Source organism: Mobula birostris, chromosome 3, assembly GCF_030028105.1.
Source record: "Mobula birostris isolate sMobBir1 chromosome 3, sMobBir1.hap1, whole genome shotgun sequence".
NCBI classification, from domain to species: domain Eukaryota; kingdom Metazoa; phylum Chordata; class Chondrichthyes; order Myliobatiformes; family Myliobatidae; genus Mobula; species Mobula birostris.
The window spans coordinates 42,952,799-42,974,793 of record NC_092372.1 but is presented as its reverse complement, the minus strand read 5'-3'; the positions used below and the strand labels follow the sequence as shown (position 1 = coordinate 42,974,793).

At 41.4% G+C, this 21,995-nt stretch overlaps 1 protein-coding gene across 1 annotated transcript in view; it reads right to left on the bottom strand.

Moving 5' to 3' along the window:
• The window catches only part of mtrex (Mtr4 exosome RNA helicase), a 123,701-nt gene that overhangs the window by 24,422 nt on the left and 77,284 nt on the right, over positions 1–21,995 (bottom strand). Inside the window, exon 19 of the mRNA XM_072252521.1 lies at positions 6,589–6,717. Within this exon, the coding sequence (XP_072108622.1) occupies positions 6,589–6,717 (129 nt within the window). The remainder of the gene's footprint in view (positions 1–6,588; positions 6,718–21,995) is intronic.

Sequence of the window (21,995 nt, the reverse complement as noted above, 5' to 3'; positions counted from 1 at the left end):
AGCTGCATCGTGCTGGGATTATCCAACACTATGCCAAAATAAGGCAAAGACAATTGCTTCATCTCTCAGTAAAAATCCAATCTAATCAGTAGTTACAAAATGTTCCTCACTGTCTGCACACTGTTCCATGGATTAATTAATCACTCATATTTCAACTGCTTCAGATACATTAATAATATGAATGAAATCTAATCCAATTAAGAAGTAGGTAAAACAATGTGGCCATATATTTATATGAAGCTAAAAACAGGTGACAACTGACCCAGAATTAGTGAATCAAGTCTGAGAGAGTTAACTCAAGTCTGTGAACATAGTCACGGGGACAAGACCTAATAAGGAAAGAGCAAACAATTCCATACTGATAATACAGATAAGCTCTTGATGTGACAAACAAGAAAAAAAATCTGCAGATGCTGGAAATCCAAGCAACATACACAAAATGCTGGAAGAACTCAGCAGGCAGGCAGCATCTATGGAAAAAAGTACAGTCAACGTTTCTGGCTGAAGCCCTTCAGCAGGACTGGAGAAAAAATGCCGAGTAGTAGATTTAAAAGGTGGGGGGAGGGATGAAGTAAAGAGCTGGGAAGTTGATGGGGAGAGGGAGAGGGAGAGGGAGAGGGAGAGGGAGAGGGAGAGGGAGAGGGAGAGGGAGAGGGAGAGGGAGAGGGAGAGGGAGAGGGAGAGGGAGAGGGAGAGGGAGAGGGAGAGGGAGAGGGAGAGGGAGAGGGAGAGGGAGAGGGAGAGGGAGAGGGAGAGGGAGAGGGAGAGGGAGAGGGAGAGGGAGAGGGAGAGGGAGAGGGAGAGGGAGAGGGAGAGGGAGAGGGAGAGGGAGAAAAAAGGGGATGGGAAATGGAGAATGGGTGTGGGGGGGTGGGCATTATTGTAAGTTTGAGAAATAGATGTTCATGCCATCAGGTTGGAGGCTACCCAAATGGAATACAGGGTGTTGTTCCTCCAACCTAAGTGTGGCCTCATGACAGTGGAGGAGGCCATGGATGGATGTATCGGAAGGGGAATGGGAAACATAATTAAAATGGTTGACCACTGGGAGATCCCGCTTGTTCTGGTGGAGAGAGTGTAGATGCTCGGTAAAGTGGTCTCCCAATCTACGTCGGGTCTCACTGATGTACAGGAGGCCACACTGGGAGCACCGGACATGGTAAATGACCCCAACAGACTCACAGGTGAAGTGTCGCCTCACCTGGAAGGACTGTTTAGGGCCTGAATGGTAATGAGGGAGGAGGTGTAGGGTCCACTGTAGCACTTGTTCCGCTTGCAAGGGCTAAGTGCCAGGAAAGAAATCAGTAGGGAGGGATGAATGGACGAGGGAGTCATGTAGGGACCAAGCCCTGTGGAAAGCAGAAAGCAGGAAGTAGAAGGGAGAGAAAGATGTGTTTGGTGGTGGGATCCCGTTGGAGGTGGCGGAAGTTTCGGAAAATTATGTGTTGGACGCGGAGGCTGGTGGGGTGGTAGGTGAGGACAAGAGGAACCCCATCCCTAGTAGGGTGGCGGGAGGATGGGGCAAAAGGAAATGCGTGTGAAATAGAAGAGATGCGGCTGAGGGCAGCATTAATGGTGTAGGAAGGGAAGCCCCCGTTTTTAGAAAAAGTAGGACATCTCCTTCGTTCTAGAATGAAAAGCTTCATCCTGAAAACAGATGTGGTGGGGATGATGGAATTGAGAAAAGGGGATGGCGTTTTTACAAATTGTAGAGTAGGACAAGGTGTAGTCTAGATAGCTGTGAGAGTCCGTGGGTTTGTAACAGACAGTGGTGGATAAGCTGTCTCTGGAGATAGAGAAAGTGAGATGGAGGTGTCAGAAATGGACCAGGTGAACTTGAGAGCAGGGTGGAAGTTGGAGGCAAGTTCAGCATGGCTGCAGGAAGCAACACCAATGCAGTCATCGACGTAGCGTAGGAGAAGTGCAGGATGACCAGCCGTGTAGGCTTGGAACACAGACTCTTCTACACAGCTGATAGACAGGCAGGCATAGCTGGGACCCTTGCTACACCTTTTGATTGAAGGAAGCGCGAGGAGCCAAAGGTGTGAATCTCTTGATGTGAATCAGAAATAACTTTGTAACAATGCAACAAAGCACAAGAGGCAGAGAAGTGTGCAGGACAAAGAATACAGAGAAAAAAATGAACTAAAGAGCAGGAAGGAAATAAACATAAATTTTACCTGGAATATGCCAGAAAGGTCACAGCAAATCCAAATTTGGTTCATTAAACAAAACATGTTAGTTATTTTCACGTTAAAGAATCCAAAGAGGAATAGTTGAATGAAGCATTGGTTAAAATAAATTTTTCTCCAGAATGTTCTCAGCATTCTGGATCCAAGTTTGGGAACATTCTTACGACATAAATAAAAGCTGGACTGAAACTAGAGTCCAAACTGCATATACACTCATAAATAATTATCTGTTCTGCATACGTGTACTTGGTTTTGGTCAGAAAATGGAATGCCTAATAATTATTCTCAAGTGGCAAAAGAATATAGAGCCTTAAACGTCAGTTTAACAACACAATAGCCATTCAAAACTAAAACGTTCACCAGTTGTCGTCCAAGAGAGATCACCCCTTTCAAGATCACCTCTGCTGGCCACTATACTATATAGCAGATTCCAATTAATTGGGACACATCAGGACCAGTACATTTTGGCCCAATTAAGTGCCTGCTCCAATTAGCCCAAGTTTCAAGAAAATAATTTAAAAAGTATAGAAAACACAAACTACCATTTAACTGAGTAACAAATAATGTATTTAAATAAAACTACAGAACAAATTAGAACACTACAAATACTACTACAGGACTATAAAACTCAAACACCAGGAAATCTTCAGATGCTGGAATTTCAAGCAACACATAAACGTTGCTGGTGAACGCAGCAGGCCAGGCAGCATCTATAGGAAGAGGTACAGTCGACATTTCGGGCTGAGACCCTTCGTCAGGACTAACTGAAAGAAGAGCTAGTAAGAGATTTGAAAGTGGGAGGGGGAGGGGAGATCCAAAATGATAAGAGAAGACAGGAGGGGGAGGGATGGAGCAAAGAGCTGGTCAGTTGATTGGCAAAAGGGATATGAGGGAGAAAGAAAGGGGGAAGGGGAAACCCAGAGGATGGGCAAGGAGTATAGTGAGAGGAACAGAGGGAGAAAAAGGACAGAGAGAAATTCTTCCCCCTCCTGTCTTCTCCTATCATTTCGGATCTCCCCCTCCCCCTTTCAAATCTCTTACTAGCCCTTCTTTCAGTTAGTCCTGATGAAGGGTCTCGGCCCGAAACGACGACTGTACCTCTTCCTAGAGATGCTACCTGGCCTGCAGCGTTCACCAGCAACTTTTATGTGTGTTGCAGTACTATAAAACAGTTGGGTGTACATGGAGTGTCCGTGGAGGGGTAGCGCCTCTGGTGAAGGAGCTTGTCATGTTTAAATCACTCATCTTTGGTCCCCACTGGACACTGAGCTCTCACCTGTGGCTCCAAGTAGCTGCTAAAATGTGACAGCAGCCACACCCCGGTACACAGTTTTGACAGGTGAGAGTAGCCAGAAGGCCTCATACCCTTGTGAGATAGGGGTCTGATTGGCCTAGCATGCAAAGTCAGCTCCCACGGACTAAGTGATGAGATCTAGTGGCCAGGAAAGCTGTTCTACAACACTCCATGGAGAGCAAAGGGTATGACGAGGCACAGAAGTCATGGTTATCCAAAGCAACCAAGGAATACCCCGACTGTGATGACTACTCAGACCACTGGACCTAGACTTCTGAGGTAAAGAAAGTGGAACTGTCCCAACCAATGGCTATTCCACTTTAAAAACTTCCTGTCATCATTGCATATGACAGACAACCATCACCATAAAACAATGTATTAGTTCCTAATAGTTATCAACGATATGCTGCCATGTACTAGTGATTGATTGTAAATGAACAAAATTAGCACAGACACCTAGAGCAGATAATGGACTGCTTTTATAAAATTCTTTCCATGATTGCACCCTCCAAATTTTCAAATCTTCATCGTAACATTCAAGATGACTGATGATACCTTCAGATTCTTTGTGGTTCCTAATTTGTTGAAGTTGTGAAATTTCATTTTCACTTCCAGCTGTTTCTGGCATCTGCAAGCCTCAATGCTTGAAGCCACAGTGAGCAAAACAGTTCTGAATTGTCTTATTGCTTATTTCTCACCAACTATCGGTGACAAAAATCACTGCTTTTTGAATACAAACATACACAACTGACGCTATTTACAAACTGGTCACTCAAAGTACAGAGTAGTGTCTAACAGTCACACAGGTGCACTGATGTCTACTATAAGCCTACTGACTCTCACAGCTATCTGCACTATTCCTCTTCTCACCCTGTCTCTTGCAAAAACGCCATCCCCTTCTCGCAATTCCTCTGTCTCCGCCGCATCTGCTCTCAGGATGAGGCTTTTCATTCTAGGACGAGGGAGATGTCTTCCTTTTTTAAAGAAAGGGGCTTCCCTTCCTCCACTATCAACTCTGCTCTTAAACGCATCTCCCCCATTTCACGTACATCTGCTCTCACTCCATCCTCTCGCCACCCCACTAGGAATAGGGTTCCCCTGGTCCTCACCTACCACTCCACCAGCCTCCAGGTTCAACATATTATTCTCCGTAACTTCCGCCACCTCCAACGGGATCCTACCACTAAGCACATCTTTCCCTCCCCCCCCCCCCGCATTCCGCAGGGATCGCTCCCTACACAACTCCCTTGTCCATTCGTCCCCCCCATCCCTCCCCACTGATCTCCCTCCTGGCACTTATCCGTGTAAGCGGAACAAGTGCTACACATGCCCTTACACTTCCTCCCTTACCACCATTCAGGGCCCCAAACAGTCCTTCCAGGTGAGGCAACACTTCACCTGTGAGTCGACTGGGGTGATATACTGCGTCCGGTGCTCCCGATGTGGCCTTTTATATATTGGCGAGACCCGACGCAGACTGGGAGACTGCTTTGCTGAACATCTACGCTCTGTCTGCCAGAGAAAGCAGGATCTCCCAGTGGCCACACATTTTAATTCCACATCCCATTCCCATTCTGACATGTCCATCCACGGCCTCCTCTACTGTAAAGATGAAGCCACACTCAGGTTGGAGGAACAACACCTTATATTCCGTCTGGGTAGCCTCCAACCTGATGGCATGAACATCGACTTCTCTAACTTCCACTAAGGCCCCACCTCCCCCTCGTACCCCACCTGTTACTCATTTTTATGCACACATTCTTTCTCTCACTCTTCTTTTTCTCCCTCTGTCCCTCTGAATATACCCCTTGCCCATCCTCTGGGTCCCCCCCCACTTGTCTTTCTTCCCGGACCTCCTGTCCCATGATCCTCTCGTATCCCCTTTTGCCTATCACCTGTCCAGCTCTTGGCTCTATCCCTCCCCCTCCTGTCTTCTCCTATCATTTTGGATCTGCCCCTCCCCCTCCAGCTTTCAAATCTCTTACTAACTCTTCCTTCAGTTAGTCCTGACGAAGGGTCTCGGCCTGAAACGTCGACTGCACCTCTTCCTACAGATGCTGCCTGGTCTGCTGCGTTCACCAGCAACTTTGATGTGTGTTGCTTGAATTTCCAGCATCTGCAGAATTCCTGTTGTTTACTGACGTAAGAAACTGTTTGGCAACATTCTTCTGTCCCAATTTAGAGGCATAGTGTAATAAATAAACAAAAGGAATCCTTGCTACCTTCTAGATTAATACTTGTTCTTTTAGGAGTTGTCTCAAATAGACAGCTGCCCGATTAACCGATGGCCCAATTAACCAGGTTCAGAAAGCTATTTCTGCATAGATTCAGCAGAATGTAGGAATAATTATTTTTTGAGACAGTCTTGATTTTGTGTCCTAGCGCATAGATCATTCATGAATGAACCCAGTCACCATGGAATCAGTGAATAATTTCACTCCCAAGGTTAAAATAGAGTGCAAGCCACTTATGCAACATTTGAAAATGGAGGATCCTTCACTGAGCAGCAATGACTATTATAACAATCTCTTTAGGACAAGATTAAGCTGATTAAAATCTGCCCTTTAAATTAAAAACAAGTTCAGATTCAATCAATATTCTGGAATTATACATTATTCACTGCCAAGATGATTAATAAACATAAATTATGTCACAATAGTGTACTTATGAATGTGAGCATATTATTTTACATTCACTGTCAATTTAAGTCTTTGAAGGAAGAATAAGACATTAAACATAATGAAAATGACATAAAACACTGCAGCAGAATTAGGCTATTTGGCCCATCGAGTCTGCTCTGCTATTTGATCATAGCTGATCCATTTCCTTCTCAACTTCATTCCTCTGCCTTCTGCCCACATAGCTAGTGTGCATTTAGGAAGCTTAATATCTTCCAAACCTTTTTCTCATGTGTGTCTTTAAAAATACCTACATCATTCAGAATTTATATTTTGACCTCATCAGGAAACATTTTGGGTATTTATACATCATAATCAACTTTTTGCTGATGAGTTGACAAAGACCTTACAGAGGTCCGGAGTTTTTTCAGTACTACTGTATGTTATAGAGACTAAGTTTTGAAATTAACTGCAATCCACACACTTGCATCTCTCCTTTTTCTCCTGCTTTTGCTGGCTTAGCTGCTTCTGAAGCTGCGAGCTTCACGCTGTCCTTGCTGCAGTGCAATAAAGCTTCTACCACATACAACGGATCAAGCTCCCCAGTATTAGGCTGTGAAAATAAAGTTAAAAATACATAAATTATGTTTTTTTTGTATATATTTTCTATCATAGACATCTAAAATAAATTAAACATCTGACAAGACAATCTTTTTTCTTAAAAACAAATTTTAGAACCAACATATTGGCTTGTGAAATTATATGACTATTATTAAGTAAATCACACAATTTTTGAAACTTAAATGAAAATAATTCAATTTGGAGCACTTCTACTGGAGATCCTAAGGAACCTGTTCTGCGTTTAGTAACAACTAAAAATTTGAATTAAAATATGTAACTATTGCAACCCAATAAAATTCAGCTCAAGATGAGTGGTTTGGCAAAATGCAGTTAATCTTTTACTTGGAAAGATTAGAAATCTATGATGGCTTTCAATATTTTTGCCATGTAATTCATTGATATAGACAGATATTGCATATGAACAAACAAACTAGGAGCAGGAATTTGTCACTTCATTTCTCAGGCCTGCTATAATTTAATAATTTCAAAATGGATCTGACTGTATGTAATCTCGACTCTACTTTTGGGGGCACAGTAGTGTAACGGTTGGTGCATTGCCATAACAGCACAAGGTTCAATTCCCACCTCTGTCTGTAAGGACTCTGCACCTTCTCCATGTTACTGTGTGGGTTTTCTCCAGATCCTGCCATTTCTTCCCACATTCCAAAGGTATATGGGTTAGAAGGTTAATTAGTCAAATGGGTGTATTGGTCGCTGTGGGCTCATTAGGCCAGAAGGGCATGTTACTGTGTTGTATCTCAAAATAAAAAACATTCCCATCTAACCTCAGCGTTGTTTCAGTCCTTTGTTTACCTTCTAACTATCTACCTCAACTTAAAGGTATTTATAGACTTTACTTCCACTGCCCTTGGAGGAAGAGTCTTCCAAGAACTCACAACCATTTAAGAGAAAATAAAAGCTTTGCCTCATCTCTGCCATAAACAGTGATCCCTTGCTCCCATTGATTCCACAACAGGAAATGCCCACCAATGAAGACCTTTCAAGATCTTGTCTGTTCAACCAAGTTTCCCTCTACTGATCTTAGATAGAGAACCATCATAAAATCACTGCCCACTTCCAGTACTAGTCTAAGTAAATCTTGTCTGAACTGCTTCCATGCATTAATATACCTCAACCAAGGAGAATATAATACAGAAATGTGGTCCCACCTAAAACCCAATATACAGTACTGTGCAAAATTCTTAGGCACATATACATAGTCAGACTTTTGCACATGCTACCTGGCCTGCTGAGTTCCTCTAGCATTTTGTGTGTGTTACAAATTTCATGACATGTCAGTGATGACATTTGACCTGATTCTGATATGGGTGTCTTTTGCGGACTGACAGTGGGAAAGGGCAAGAAGAGGGAATCATGGTTGGGAAAAGGGAAAGGGAGAAGGAAGGGAGCAGAAAGCACTAGAGATATTCTATAGTGATCAATAAACCAATTCCTTGGAATCAAATCACCTTGCCTGGTGTTGCAGGGATGGGTGCATTTACACTCATGTCACCACCAATCCCTGGCACTCTTCCTCTGCTACTTGTCCCATAGCCGTCCACCTTCAGCATCCTTCGCTCCTACCAGATTTACAAACTCGCTCTCCTCTCCATGTTAACAAATACAGTACTGTGCAAAAGTCTTAGGCACCCTAACTATATACATGTGCCTCATATTTTTGCACAGTACCGTAAGTATAAGCTTGATCTTTTGTACTCAATTCCCCCTAAAAATAAATTATAACATTTGGCCAGCTCTCCCCCTTACTCAAATCTGCATGTAATCCAGTGACAAACCATCTACCGGGGGGGGTCACGTGATGACGTGGGATTGAGACGTGTAAATCCAGCTCTCCCGTAAAAAATCAGCAAAGTACCGGTTAAACAAAACAAAGTTAATAAATACTTTCCGAAAACTATTTATAAACTTTGCAAGACTACTTTACGATATGCCTTGTAAACCGCAACAGAAGAAGTCTGTTGTTGAGAAGCCGCCGCGAGATGAGAAGAAAAAAGGGCCTACTGCAACGATGGAGCCTCGGACTCAGGTTGGATCTCCTTCGGAGGAGATGCATTCTATCTCCGGCATAGAACAGGGAGCAATGGCGGCGGTAGCAGTCTCTCGGAAGAAGATGCCGGAAATGCGCATCCCCCAAATCGACACAACTCAAACTACAAGAACCGACAGCCACTGCAACTGAAAGTGACTCAGAGTCAGAATTGGATTCCGCAGAGAACACAGATGAAGAGGAGGAGGAAGAACTGGAAGAGATTGGAAGTAAAGGAGATGATGGAGACATAAAAGAGGCTTTATTGCAACTAGTGGCTGAACTAAGAAAGGTAAGAGCAGAGCTTAGAGATATGAAGATGTGCTATAATAAAGCTATGAAAAGACAGGATAAAATGGATAAGAAGCTTCAGAAGATGGAAAGAGCAATGGGGCATATGAATGATAGAGTGGAAAAATCAGAAAATGATCTGCTTGTCTGGAACCCGGAAAGAAATTGACTCTTGGAGAAAGTGGACATGTTGGAAAATTTCAGTAGACGTAATATCATCAAAATTGTTGGTCTTAAAGAAGGTATGGAGGGAGAAAATCCAATAGAGTTTTTTCAAAGATGGATCCCGGAAGTTTTGCAAATGAAAGAGGAGATTCGATCAATTGAAATTGAGCGGGCACATAGAGCTCTAAGACCAAAACCACAAGATGACCAATATCCACGATCGATCTTAATAAAATTCTTAAGATTTCAAGACAAGGAAAGGATTCTACAGGCAGCTGCCAAGAATAGAAAATGGCCATTGATGATTCAAGGGTACAAAGTTTTTTTCTACCCTGATATAAGTTATGAACTTTTGAAGAGAAGGAAGAAATTTAATCCAGTGAAAAAAAATCCTATGGGATCACGGTATCAACTTATATTGCGTTATCCTGCAACCTTGAAGATTTTTTTGCCTGGTGGAGAAAAAAGATTTTTTGATGACAACCGGAAAGCGGAGCAGTTTGTGCAAGATTCTCTGAATATTCACCAGATACAAGAACAAATCCAGGGGAGTGAGACAGATTGAAGATGAAAACTGGGTCAAGAATGGACTTGTTGGATTTTTGGGCGGATGAATATATAAATATATTATTAATTATACAGGGGGGGAAGAAAGATTAAAATTTGAAGAATACTAGTTGGGAATAGTAACATTAATTTTGTTTGTTTTTATATATATATATATATAAAAAAAATAATTTTTTTTTTGTTGTGGGGGAGCTGGAAGAAGAACTGACCAATTGCTACGTTAATCATGTGTGCAAGCGTGGCTTTAGCCACGACCCGCAAAATGGAGGGGGGTAGTGCTGTGTATCTTTTCATTCACAACATTAGTGGGGGGGTATTTTGTTTTTTCTTTTTCTGTATCTTTTCTATCTTTTTCTTTCTTTTTGCCTGGAGGGTTGGGAGGGGAACACATAGTAACATGGTGAAGTTCAAAGAGATTCCCCAAGGAACTATGAGAGTTGAGAAGATAAGTAATGTTTTAGATTGGAGTAACTTTGTTAAGAATAATGACTAATTTATTGAATTTTTTGAATTTTAATGTTAATGGGCTTAATGGACCAGTGAAAAGAAAAAGAATCTTAACACATATTAAGAAAATGAAGATAGATTTAGCCTTTTTACAGGAAACACATTTAACAGAAACAGAACATCAGAAGCTAAAGAGAGATTGGGTGGGTAGTGTTGTTGCGGCTTCATTTAATTCAAAAGCGAGGGGAGTAGCAATTTTGATCAATAAAACGTTACCAATTAGAATACAAAATGTAATAACCGATTCTGCGGGGAGATACGTGATTATACATTGTCAACTTTTCTCTGAATTATGGACATTTATGAATATTTATGCACCAAATGAAAATGATGCAAAATTCATACAAGAAGCTTTTTTGAATTTGGCAGATGCACATGAAAAAATATTAATTGGAGGAGACTTTAATTTTCGCTTAGACCCAATCTTAGATAGATCAACTAAGGCTGTTATAAAATCGAAGGTAGTAAATCTAACTTTATCATTGATGAAAGATTTAAATTTGATTGATATATGGAGAAGAATCAATCCTAAAGAAAGAGACTATTCGTTCTATTCTCATAGACATAAAACTTATTCAAGGATAGATTTTTTCCTATTATCAATGCATATTCAACACAGAGTGAAAAATATGGAATATAAAGCAAGAATATTGTCAGATCATTCTCCTTTATTAATGACAATAATAATGACTGAAAAGGAAGAAGTGGCTTATAGATGGAGATTTAATTCAACATTATTAAAACGACAAGATTTTTGTGATTTTATGAAAAAGCAGATCCAATTTTTTTTGGATACAAATTTTCATTCAGTGGATAATAAATTTATATTATGGGATGCGATGAAAGCATATCTGAGGGGCCAGATAATAAGTTATACGTCTAAAATTAAGAAAGAATATATGGCAGAACTAGATCCGTTGGAAAAAGAGATTACAAGATTAGATAAAGAACCTCAAAGATATATGTCGGAAGAAAAACGAAGGCAACTTGTCAATAAGTTACAATATAATACGCTTCAGACATACAGAATGGAAAAAGCAATTATAAGAACTAAGCAAAGGTATTATGAGTTAGGTGAGAGGGCACATAAAATTCTTGCCTGGCAGTTGAAAACAGGACAAGCTTCCAAAACAATAAATGCAATTAGAACAAGTGCAAATAAAATATCTTATAAACCTCTTGAAATAAATGAAACTTTTAAAAGTTTCTATTCTGAATTATATCAATCAGAATCACAAAATGATGTTAGTGAGATAGAAAGGTTTTTATCACAAGTAACTCTTCCAAAATTGAACTCGGAAGAACAGAAGGGATTAGATATGCGTTTTACTTTAAAAGAAGTTGAAGAAGCTTTAGGATCACTTCAAAGTAATAAATCTCCAGGAGAAGATGGTTTTCCACCTGAATTTTATAAAAAGTTTAAAGATTTATTATTTCCTCTCTTTATGGAGTTAATATGTCAAGCAGAAAAAACACATAAACTCCCAGAATCTTTTTCAACAGCGATTGTAATAGTTTTGCCAAAAAAAGACAGAGACCCTATAAAACCAACATCATACAGGCCTATTTCTTTATTGAATACTGATTATAAAATAATAGCAAAAATTTTATCGAATAGATTATCTAAATACTTACCAAAATTAATACATATGGATCAAACAGGATTTATTAAAAATAGACAATTGGCAGATAATGTAACTCGGCTACTCAGTATAATTCATTTGGCACAAAAAAGGGACGAGAAGAGTATAGTAGTAGCCTTGGATGCAGAAAAAGCATTTGATAGATTAGAATGGGATTTTTTATTTAAAGTATTAGAAAAATATGGGTTAGGAACATCTTTTATAAATTGGATTAAAATTTTAAATTCTAACCCTAAGGCTAAAGTAGTGACAAATTCTCAGATTTCAACACCATTCCAGTTAAAAAGGTCAACTAGACAAGGTTGTCCATTTGTACTGGCGATAGAGCCATTAGCAGAACTAATCAGAATTGATCCAGATATTATGGGTTTTAGAGTTAATCAGGAGGAATATAAAATTAATCTTTTTGCCGATGATGTTTTGATTTACTTAACAAACCCACAACATTCGTTACATAAATTATCTTCTAGATTGGATGAATATGGGAAGGTATCAGGTTATAAAATAAATTGGGATAAAAGTGAAATTTTACCTCTTACTAAAGGAGACTATAGTCAATGTCGGTTAGCAACCCAATTTAGATGGCCGGTAAATGGTATAAAGTATTTAGGTATAAGACTGGATAATGATGTAAAGAATTTATATAAATTTAATTATTTACCACGATTGAAAAAAATTCAAGAAGATCTTGACAAATGGATGATACTACCAATAACATTAGTAGGTAGAGTCAATGTTGTAAAAATGAACGTATTTCCTAGATTACAGTATTTGTTTCAAACATTACCAATACAATTGCCACAGAAATTTTTTCAAGAGTTAAATAAATGTGTGAGAAAATTTCTTTGGAAAGGTAAAATGTCAAGAATATCATTGGAAAAATTGACAGGTAAATTTGAGTTAGAAGGGTTACAACTTCCAAACTTTAAGAATTATTATAAAGCAAATCAACTTAGATTTATTGCATCTTTCTTCGATGATCGAAAACCAGCATGGATTAAAATAGAATTAGACAAGATAGGAGAAAATAGACCTGAAGATTTTATATATAAATGGGAATCTAAATGGATATGGGAAAAGAAAGAATCTCCTATATTAATACATTTGATTGATCTATGGAATAAGATAAATGTTGATAATGAAATACAGAAATCTTTATTAGCAAGGAGACCTTTGTTCCAAAACAGACTTATTCCTTTTACAATGGACAATCAACTTTTATATAATTGGTACCAAAAAGGGATTAAATTTATAGGAGATTGTTATGAACGAGGTATATTGATGTCATTTGAACAACTAAAGGATAAATATAAAATATCAAATAACACTTTCTTTTGTTACCTTCAATTAAGGGCTTACTTAAAAGGTAAGCTGGGTCAAACAATGTTTTTGCCAAAACCTAATGAAATTGAAACTTTAATTCAAAAAGGAAAAATTAAAAAATTTATTTCTTGTATGTATAATTTGATTCAAAAACAGACAATTAAACAAGGAACCCATAAGTCAAAACAAAAATGGGAAACAGATCTGAATATTAATATTGATGAAACAAATTGGTCAAGACTCTGTCTTGACAGTATGACAAATACAATAAATGTTCGACTTAGATTAGTACAATATAATTTTTACACCAATTATATATTACACCACAAAAAATAAATAGATTAAATTCAAATCTATCCGATAAATGCTTTCGGTGTAATCAAGAAATTGGTACTTTCTTACACTCTACTTGGTCTTGTTTTAAAGTTCAACCCTTTTGGATAAATTTAAGAGCCTTATTGGAACAAATTACTGGAACTCAACTTCCACATAACCCTGTATTATTTCTATTAGGTGATATTGAAGGGATAAAGCCGAAACTTAAATTGAATAAATATCAGAAAGAATTTATAAAAATTGCATTGGCAGTAGCTAAGAAGACTATAGCAGTTACTTGGAAATCTGATTCGTATTTAAGTATGAATCGTTGGAATAATGAAATGGCAAGTTCTATCCCACTCGAAAAAATTACTTATAATTTAAGAGATAAATATGTAACATTTTAGAATATTTGGCGCCCTTATTTACAAAAGATAGGATGGCATATTTAAGTGCTCCGATAAAGATCTTGGTCCCTTGGGGAAAGTAACGAATAAGTATACCAAATTTATTTTGAATTCCATGGAGCATGTGGAAACCTTCCAATACCCAGACAGCTCTTCTTTTTTTTTCTTCTTTTCTTTTTTAGGCAGGACTTTATATGGGGAGGGGGAGGGTTAAGGGGAGGGGGGAGGGTAGATATTATCTTTCATGGATTCTTTTTGAAAACTCAATAAAACTTATATTAAAAAAAAACCATCTACCAGACACAGTCAACTGGTGGCTCAGTTTTCCTGAATCATGAGGTCTTAGCTCAGTTCACAATAACACTTTTTGTACAATTAATGAAAAGTATTTAAAGATTACCAATATCCTTTAATAAATTTAGATACTGATTCTGCCCATGTCTTGGATTAAGGCTCCTTTCATGTGTCACAACCAAGTTGTGAAATATTGTGGGTATATTTGGAGGAAACAGCAAGTCAGTAGAGCTACACTCACAACACGCTGGAGGAACTCAGCAGGTCGGGCAGCATCCATGGAAATGATCAGTCGACGTTTCGGGCCGGAACCCTTTGGACTGATCGCTTCCACGGATGCTGCCTGACCTGCTGAGTTCCTCCAGCGTGTTGTGAGTGCTGCTTTGACCCCAGCATCTGCAGCTTATTTTGTGTTTAAGTCAGTAGAGCAGAAAGCTCCTTGATTTTAACAAAAGCCTTCTTTTACAGTGAAACCAAGTGGAGAAAGAGAACTGCTTGTGGCCAGACCATCATAGTGTTAGAACCAGATGGTGATTTTTAAAAGAAAACACACTAAGTGGGTTGACCAACTAACTTTGTCACAGAATTAGCAAAGAAAATGACATTCAGAGAAGTTATACTCTAAGATTTAAGAGGACAGGCCAAGAGTTCAGTGTTTTCAAAGTTCAAAATCTTTCACAAAAACACTTGACTTCACACTCATGGACTTTAAAGATATAAAATCATACTTTTTCTAAAATTCTTAGAAAGGTTTCTGAATATTTCAAAATAAATAACCTACTTGAAAATCCTACATTATCAGTCTCACTGAGAGCAACAGCAGACTACCTGAGCCTCCCATGCTCCAGGGCAAAATTTGCTGAAGTTATGATATTGTAAGAGTTAAATAACTAGCCCAAGTTTCTGCTCCCTCACAAAATTCTATAAGCTCAGCATTGGAGCTCAGTCTGCTAAAATTTACCTTTCTCAATGGATGCTTATGGTAAAAAAAATATAATGAAATAAAAAAGTTATTAAGAGGGAAGCAAAAAAGCTTGGTAAAATATATGGACTTTCAGAAGTCCGTAAAGGAAAGACAGAAATCAGAATCAGATTTTAATATTTGTTCTTTTGCAGCAACAGTACATTGCAATACAAAGTAATAAAACTATAAATTGCTATATATATATATAGACACAAACGTTTGTGTATGTATACACACACACACACACACACACACACACAAATTAAATAAGCAGTGCAAAAAGGGAAAAAATACTGAAGTGCTCATGGGTTTATTGTCCATTCAGAAACCTGAAACCTGATGGTGGAGGGAAAGAAGTTGTTCCTGAATTGTTGAGCGTGCGTCTTCAGGTTCTTCTAGCACCTCCGATGATGGTCCTGAATGATGGATGCCACCATTTTGAGGCATCGCCTTTTGAATGGGTTCTGGATGCTGGGGAGGCTATGACGGAGCTCACCCTTTCCAATTCTCCCGCACTGATAGGGAAGGTATCAGGGTGCACAGTTTCATGCCTCCTGATACATACCTGCCTGACGTTACGCTGGGTGGAATGCACACCACAACCAGTAGATAAAATGAATGACTTTTGACTGCTTGATGTCCCAGCTCAAATGAGCAGGACTGAAACAGAACTGTTACATTTGTGAACCATGATGAGTCAATCATAAAGCATACTCCACCTCCTCTGCCTTGAGGAGATTGAGTTGTCTTATCTTTGCGGAAAATGAAGGCGCCATCAGCACTGCGTCAGAAATAGCGGGTGTGAGCTATGTTTCCATGAAGCAAAATGTCCCTCTGATACAGCAACCTTAGAGTCATAGTCCTAGAATAGTACAGCACAGAAACAGGCCCTTTGGCCCATCTAGTCTGTAATGATACATTTAAACTGCCTACTCCCATTGAACTTGCACTGGGACCATAGCTCTCCATACCCCCACCATCCATGTACCTATACACACTGCTTTTAACATAAAACAGTACAGGCCCTTCGGCCCACAATGTTGTGCTGATCCTCAAACCCTGCCTCCCATATAAGACCCCACCTTAAATTCCTCCATATACCTGTCTAGTAGTCTCTTAAACTTCACTAGTGTATCTGCCTCCACCACTGACTCAGGCAGTGCATTCCACGCACCAACCACTCTGAGTAAAAAACCTTCCTCTGATATCCCCCTTGAACTTCCCACCCCTTACCTTAAAGCCATGTCCTCTTGTATTGAGCAGTGGTGCCCTGGGGAAGAGGCGCTGGCTGTCCACTCTATCTATTCCTCTTATTATCTTGTACACCTCTATCATGTCTCCTCTCATCCTCCTTCTCTCCAAAGAGCTAGCTCCCTTAATCTCTGATCATAATGCATACTCTCTAAACCAGGCAGCATCCTGGTAAATCTCCTCTGTACCCTTTCCAATGCTTCCACATCCTTCCTATAGTGAGGTGACCAGAACTGGACACAGTACTCCAAGTGTGGCCTAACCAGAGTTTTATAGAGCTGCATCATTACATCGCGACTCTTAAACTCTATCCCTCGACTTATGAAAGCTAACACCTCATAAGCTTTCTTAGCTACCCTATCCACCTGTGAGGCAACTTTCAGGGATCTGTGGACATGTACCCCAAGATCCCTCTGCTCCTCCACACTACCAAGTATCCTGCCATTTACTTTGTACTCTGTCTTGGAGTTTGTCCTTCCAAAGTGTATCACCTCACACTTCTCCGGGTTGAACTCCATCTGCCACTTCTCAGCCCACTTCTGCATCCTATCAATGTCTCTCTGCAATCTTTGACAATCCTTTACACTATCTACAACACCACCAACCTTTGTGTCGTCTGCAAACTTACCAACCCACCTTTCCACCCCCACATCCAGGTCGTTAATAAAAATCATGAAAAGTAGAGGTCCCAGAACAGATCCTTGTGGGACACCACTAGTCACAATCCTCCAATCTGAATGTACTCCCTCCACCACGACCCTCTGCCTTCTGCAGGCAAGCCAATTCTGAATCACCCTGGCCAAACTTCCCTGGATCCCATGCCTTCTGACTTTCTGAATAAGCCTACCATGTGGAACCTTGTCAAATGCCTTACTAAAATCCATGCAGATCACATCCACTGCACTACCCTCATCTATATGCCTGGTCACCTCCTCAAAGAACTCTATCAGGCTTGTTAGACATGATCTGCCCTTCACAAAGCCATGCTGACTGTCCCTGATCAGACCATGATTCTCTAAATGCCCAGAGATCCTATCTCTAAGAATCTTTTCCAACAGCTTTCCCACCACAGACATAAGGCTCACTGGTCTATAATTACCTGGACTATCCCAGCTACCTTTTTTGAACAAGGAGACAACATTCGCCTCCCTCCAATCCTCTGGTACCATTCCCGTGGACAACGAGGACATAAAGATCCTAGCCAGAGGCTCAGCAATCTCTTCTCTCGCCTCGTGGAGCAGCCTGGGGAATATTCCATCAGCCCCCGGGGACTTATCCATCCTAATGTATTTTAACAACTCCAACACCTCCTCTCCCTTAATATCAACATGCTCCAGAACATCAACCTCACTCAAATTGTCCTCACCATCATCAAGTTCCCTCTCATTGGTGAATACCGAAAAGAAGTATTCATTGAGGACCTCGCTCACTTCCATAGCCTCCAGGCACATCTTCCCACCTTTATCTCTAATCGGTCCTACCTTCACTCCTGTCATCCTTTTTTTCTTCACATAATTGAAGAATACCTTGGGGTTTTCCTTTACCCTACTTGCCAAGGCCTTCTCATGCCCCCTTCTTGGTCTACTCAGCCCCTTCTTAAGCTCCTTTCTTGCTTCCCTATATTCCTTGTTACGTACCCCGTAACTGGGTTGCCAAACCAGCAGAAATGGATCACTCAGTTGGAGTCTGGATTACTAGATCTAAGAAAGTTTTCTTAAAGAAACAGGCAACACAGTAATCGAAAAGATAATAAATGCAACAGTTCAGCAATGATAAACACACATGTGCACAGAATTAAGATAACAGGATCAATCAAGCTCTATCGTTGTCTAGGGGTAAATGACCAATTTCAAAGTGACACAAAGTCCAGTTCAATTTAGTTCAGTTCGCAGTAATCGTTGCCATGGCGATGGACAATGTGGGGGGAAGGAGAGAGAGAACAAGAACGAATGATCATTCAAAACGGCTTCCACACACAGACCTGCGATATTGCTCACAAGCAGCTTTCGGGCGAGTCCTTTGTGATGTCACCTGAGGTCACCGACTGTGACCCCTCCTCCAGATGCGGTCGATCCTCTGCAGTGAACCCGGCACCCAAGCGAGGGTGGACACACACCGGGTTCCCGCTGATCGTACATTTCCACCCTGTGCGTCTAAGGCTGATCCCGTGATCAGCCGTCCAAGAGCTTCCCACCGACTTGTGAGAGGCGCACCACTTCCAGGGTCTCGTTACCTTGGGGTGTCGTGTGTCCTGCCTTAGCGAACCTGTCCCTTTTTATCCCCCTGCTGGGGTATCGCCTGTCCATCACTTCAAACAGTTCAGGGTTCAAAGGGACAGCCGCTCTAGACAGCTCTCTCTCCCGTCCCTTCATTATACATCTCCAGATTGCCTGTCCATCACTTCAAACAGTTCAGGGTTCAAAGGGGAAGCCGATCTTGACAATATCCAGACTGATGACTCCTTCATTAACATCTCCAAATGCTGCTTCATTGTGTTCCTTATCTCTCCCTCCCCTGAGGACAGGTGGCAGACCAACTGCTGATGCCACTGGTGCTAGCCCAGGCCTTCAAACATCTTAATTTATGTGTATTCTCGTCACATCCTCAATAGACCCGTCTGATCCTTGCTTCCTAAACCTCATTTATGCTGCCTTCTTCCACCTGGCTAGATTTTCCACCTCACTTGTCACCCATGGTTCCTTCATCCTACCATTCTTTATCTTCCTCACTGGGACAAATTTATCCCTAACATCCTGCAAGAGATCTCTAAACATCGACCACATGTCCATAGTACATTTCCCTGCAAAAATATCATCCCAATTCACACCCGCAAGCTCTAGCCTTATAACCTCATAATTTGCCCTTCCCCAATTAAAAATTTTCCTGTCCTCTCTGATTCTATTCTTTTCCATGATAATGCTACAGGCCAGGGAGCGGTGGTCACTGTCCCCCTGATGCTCACCCACTGAGAGATCTTTGACCTGACCTGGTTCATTACTTAGTACTAGATCTAGTATGGCATTCCCCCTAATCGGCCTGTCCACATACTGTGACAGGAATCCGTCCTGGACACACTTAACAAACTCTGCCCCATCTAAACCCTTGGAACTAATCAGGTGCCAATCAATATTAGGGAAGTTAAAGTCACCCATGATAACAACCCTGTTATTTTTGCACCCTTCCAAAATCTGCCTCCCAATCTGCTCCTCTGTATCTCTGCTGCTACCAGGGGGCCTATAGAATACCCCCAATAGAGTAACTGCTCCCTTCCTGTTCCTGACTTCCACCCATACTGACTCAAAAGAGGATCCTGCTACATTACCCAGCCTTTCTGTAGCTGTAATAGTATCCCTGACCAGTAATGCCACCCCTCCTCCCCTTTTTACGCCCTCTCTATCCCTTTTAAAGCACTGAAATCCAGGAATATTGAGAATTCAGTCCTGCCCTGTTACCAGCCAAGTCTCTGTAATGGCCACTACATCATAATTCCATGTATGTATCCAAGCTCTCAGTTCATCACCTTTGTTCCTGATGTTTCTTGCATTGAGGTACACGCACTTCAGCCCTTCTATCTTACTGTCTTTACACCATTTATTCTGCTTCTCTTTCCTCAAAGCCTCTCTGTATGTTAGATCTGGCTTTACTCCATGCACTTCTTTCACTGTTCTATCGCTCCAGGTCCCATCCCCTTTGCAAATTAGTTTAAACCCTCCCAAACCATGCTAGCAAACCTACCTGCAAGGATATTGCTCCCCCTCGAGTTCAGGTGCAATCCATCCAATCTGTACAGGTCCCACCTTCCCCAGAAGAGATCCCAATGATCTAAAAATCTAAAACCCTGTTCCCTGCACCAACTCCTCAGCCACGCATTCAACTGCCATCTCCTCCAATTCTTACCATCTCTGTCATGTAGCACTGGCAGCAATCCTGAGAACGCCACCCTTGAGGTCCTGTTCTTCAGCCTTCTGCCTAGTTCCCAAAACTCACTTCAGGACCTCATCCCTCTTCCTGCCTATGTCGTTGATCCCAACATGTATCACGACATCTGGTTTGTTTTCCCTCTCATACCAGCATGTCGTGCACCTGGTCAGGGACATCCCGGACCCTGGCACCCAGGAGGCAACAAACAATGCGGGTGTCCTTCTCACATCCACAAAATCTCCTGTCTGGTCCCCTGACTATAGAGTCTCCAATGACGACAGCTCTCCTCTTCTCCGTCCCACCCTTCTGCACCACAGAATCAGACTCAGTGCCGGAGGCCCTTCCACCGTGGCTCACACCTGGTCGGTCGTCCCCGCCAACAGTATCCAGGACAGTAAACTTATTATTCAGGGGAATGGCTACGGGGTGCTCTGCACTACCTGTCTGCTCACCTTCGCTCTCCCCCCTCTGTCACCCAACGACCTGCTTCCGACAACCTAGGTGTGACTACCTCCCTGTAGCTCCTTTCTATGACTGCCTCATTCTCCTTATGAGTCGAAGGTCATCCAGCTGCTGCTCCAGATTCCTTACACAGTCTTCCAGATCGCCCAGCAGTATGCACTTCCGGCAGATGTGACTCTGCGGGAGAGGGGCATTCCCCCAAGAATGCCACATCTCACATGAGAGGCACACCATCATCTCAGGAGACATTGTAAAGACCAACTGCGAGCAAGCTTGTCCTCCGCCTCTTCTCGTCGAAGCCTCAACGCTCCACTCCTTCACGGGCCCACTCACTCACTGGCCGCTTTCCACAGGCACATTGAAATTCGGCCTTGCATGCACCAGTTGTGCTGGCAGCTCATTCCACACTCTCACGACCCTCTGAGTGAAGAATTTCCCCTCATGTTCCCCTTAAGCATTTTACATTTCACCCTTAACCCATGACCTCTTGTTGTAGTTCAACCCAACCTTTGTGGAAACAACCTGCTTGCATTTACCCTATTTATACCACTCATAATTTTGTTTTGCCTCTATCAAATCTCCCCTCAATCTTCTATGTTCTAAGGAGTAAGGTCCTTACCTATTCAATTTTTCCTCATAACTCAGGTCCTCTAGTCCCAGCAACATTCTTGTAAATTTTCTCTGTACTCTTTCAACCTCACTTACATCTTTCCCGCAGATAGGTGACCAAAACTGCACACACCACTCCAAATTAGGCTTCACTAATGTAATATACAACTTCAGCATAATATCCCATACAACCTATCTACTGAGATGTCATTTTCAATGAATTGTGGACGTGTATTTCCCGATCCCTTTGTTCGACCGTACTCCTCAGTGCCTTACCATTCACTGTACAAGACTTGCTCTGGTTGGCCTGACCGAAATGCAACACCTCATGCTTCTGCATTCATTCCATCTGTCACTTTTTAGCCCATTTTTCCAGCTGATCCAAATCCTGCTGCAAGCTGTGATAGTTTTCCACTACACCCCGAATCTTGGTGTCACCTGCAAATTTGCTGATCCAATTAATCACATTATCATCCAGATCATTGATATAGATGACAAACA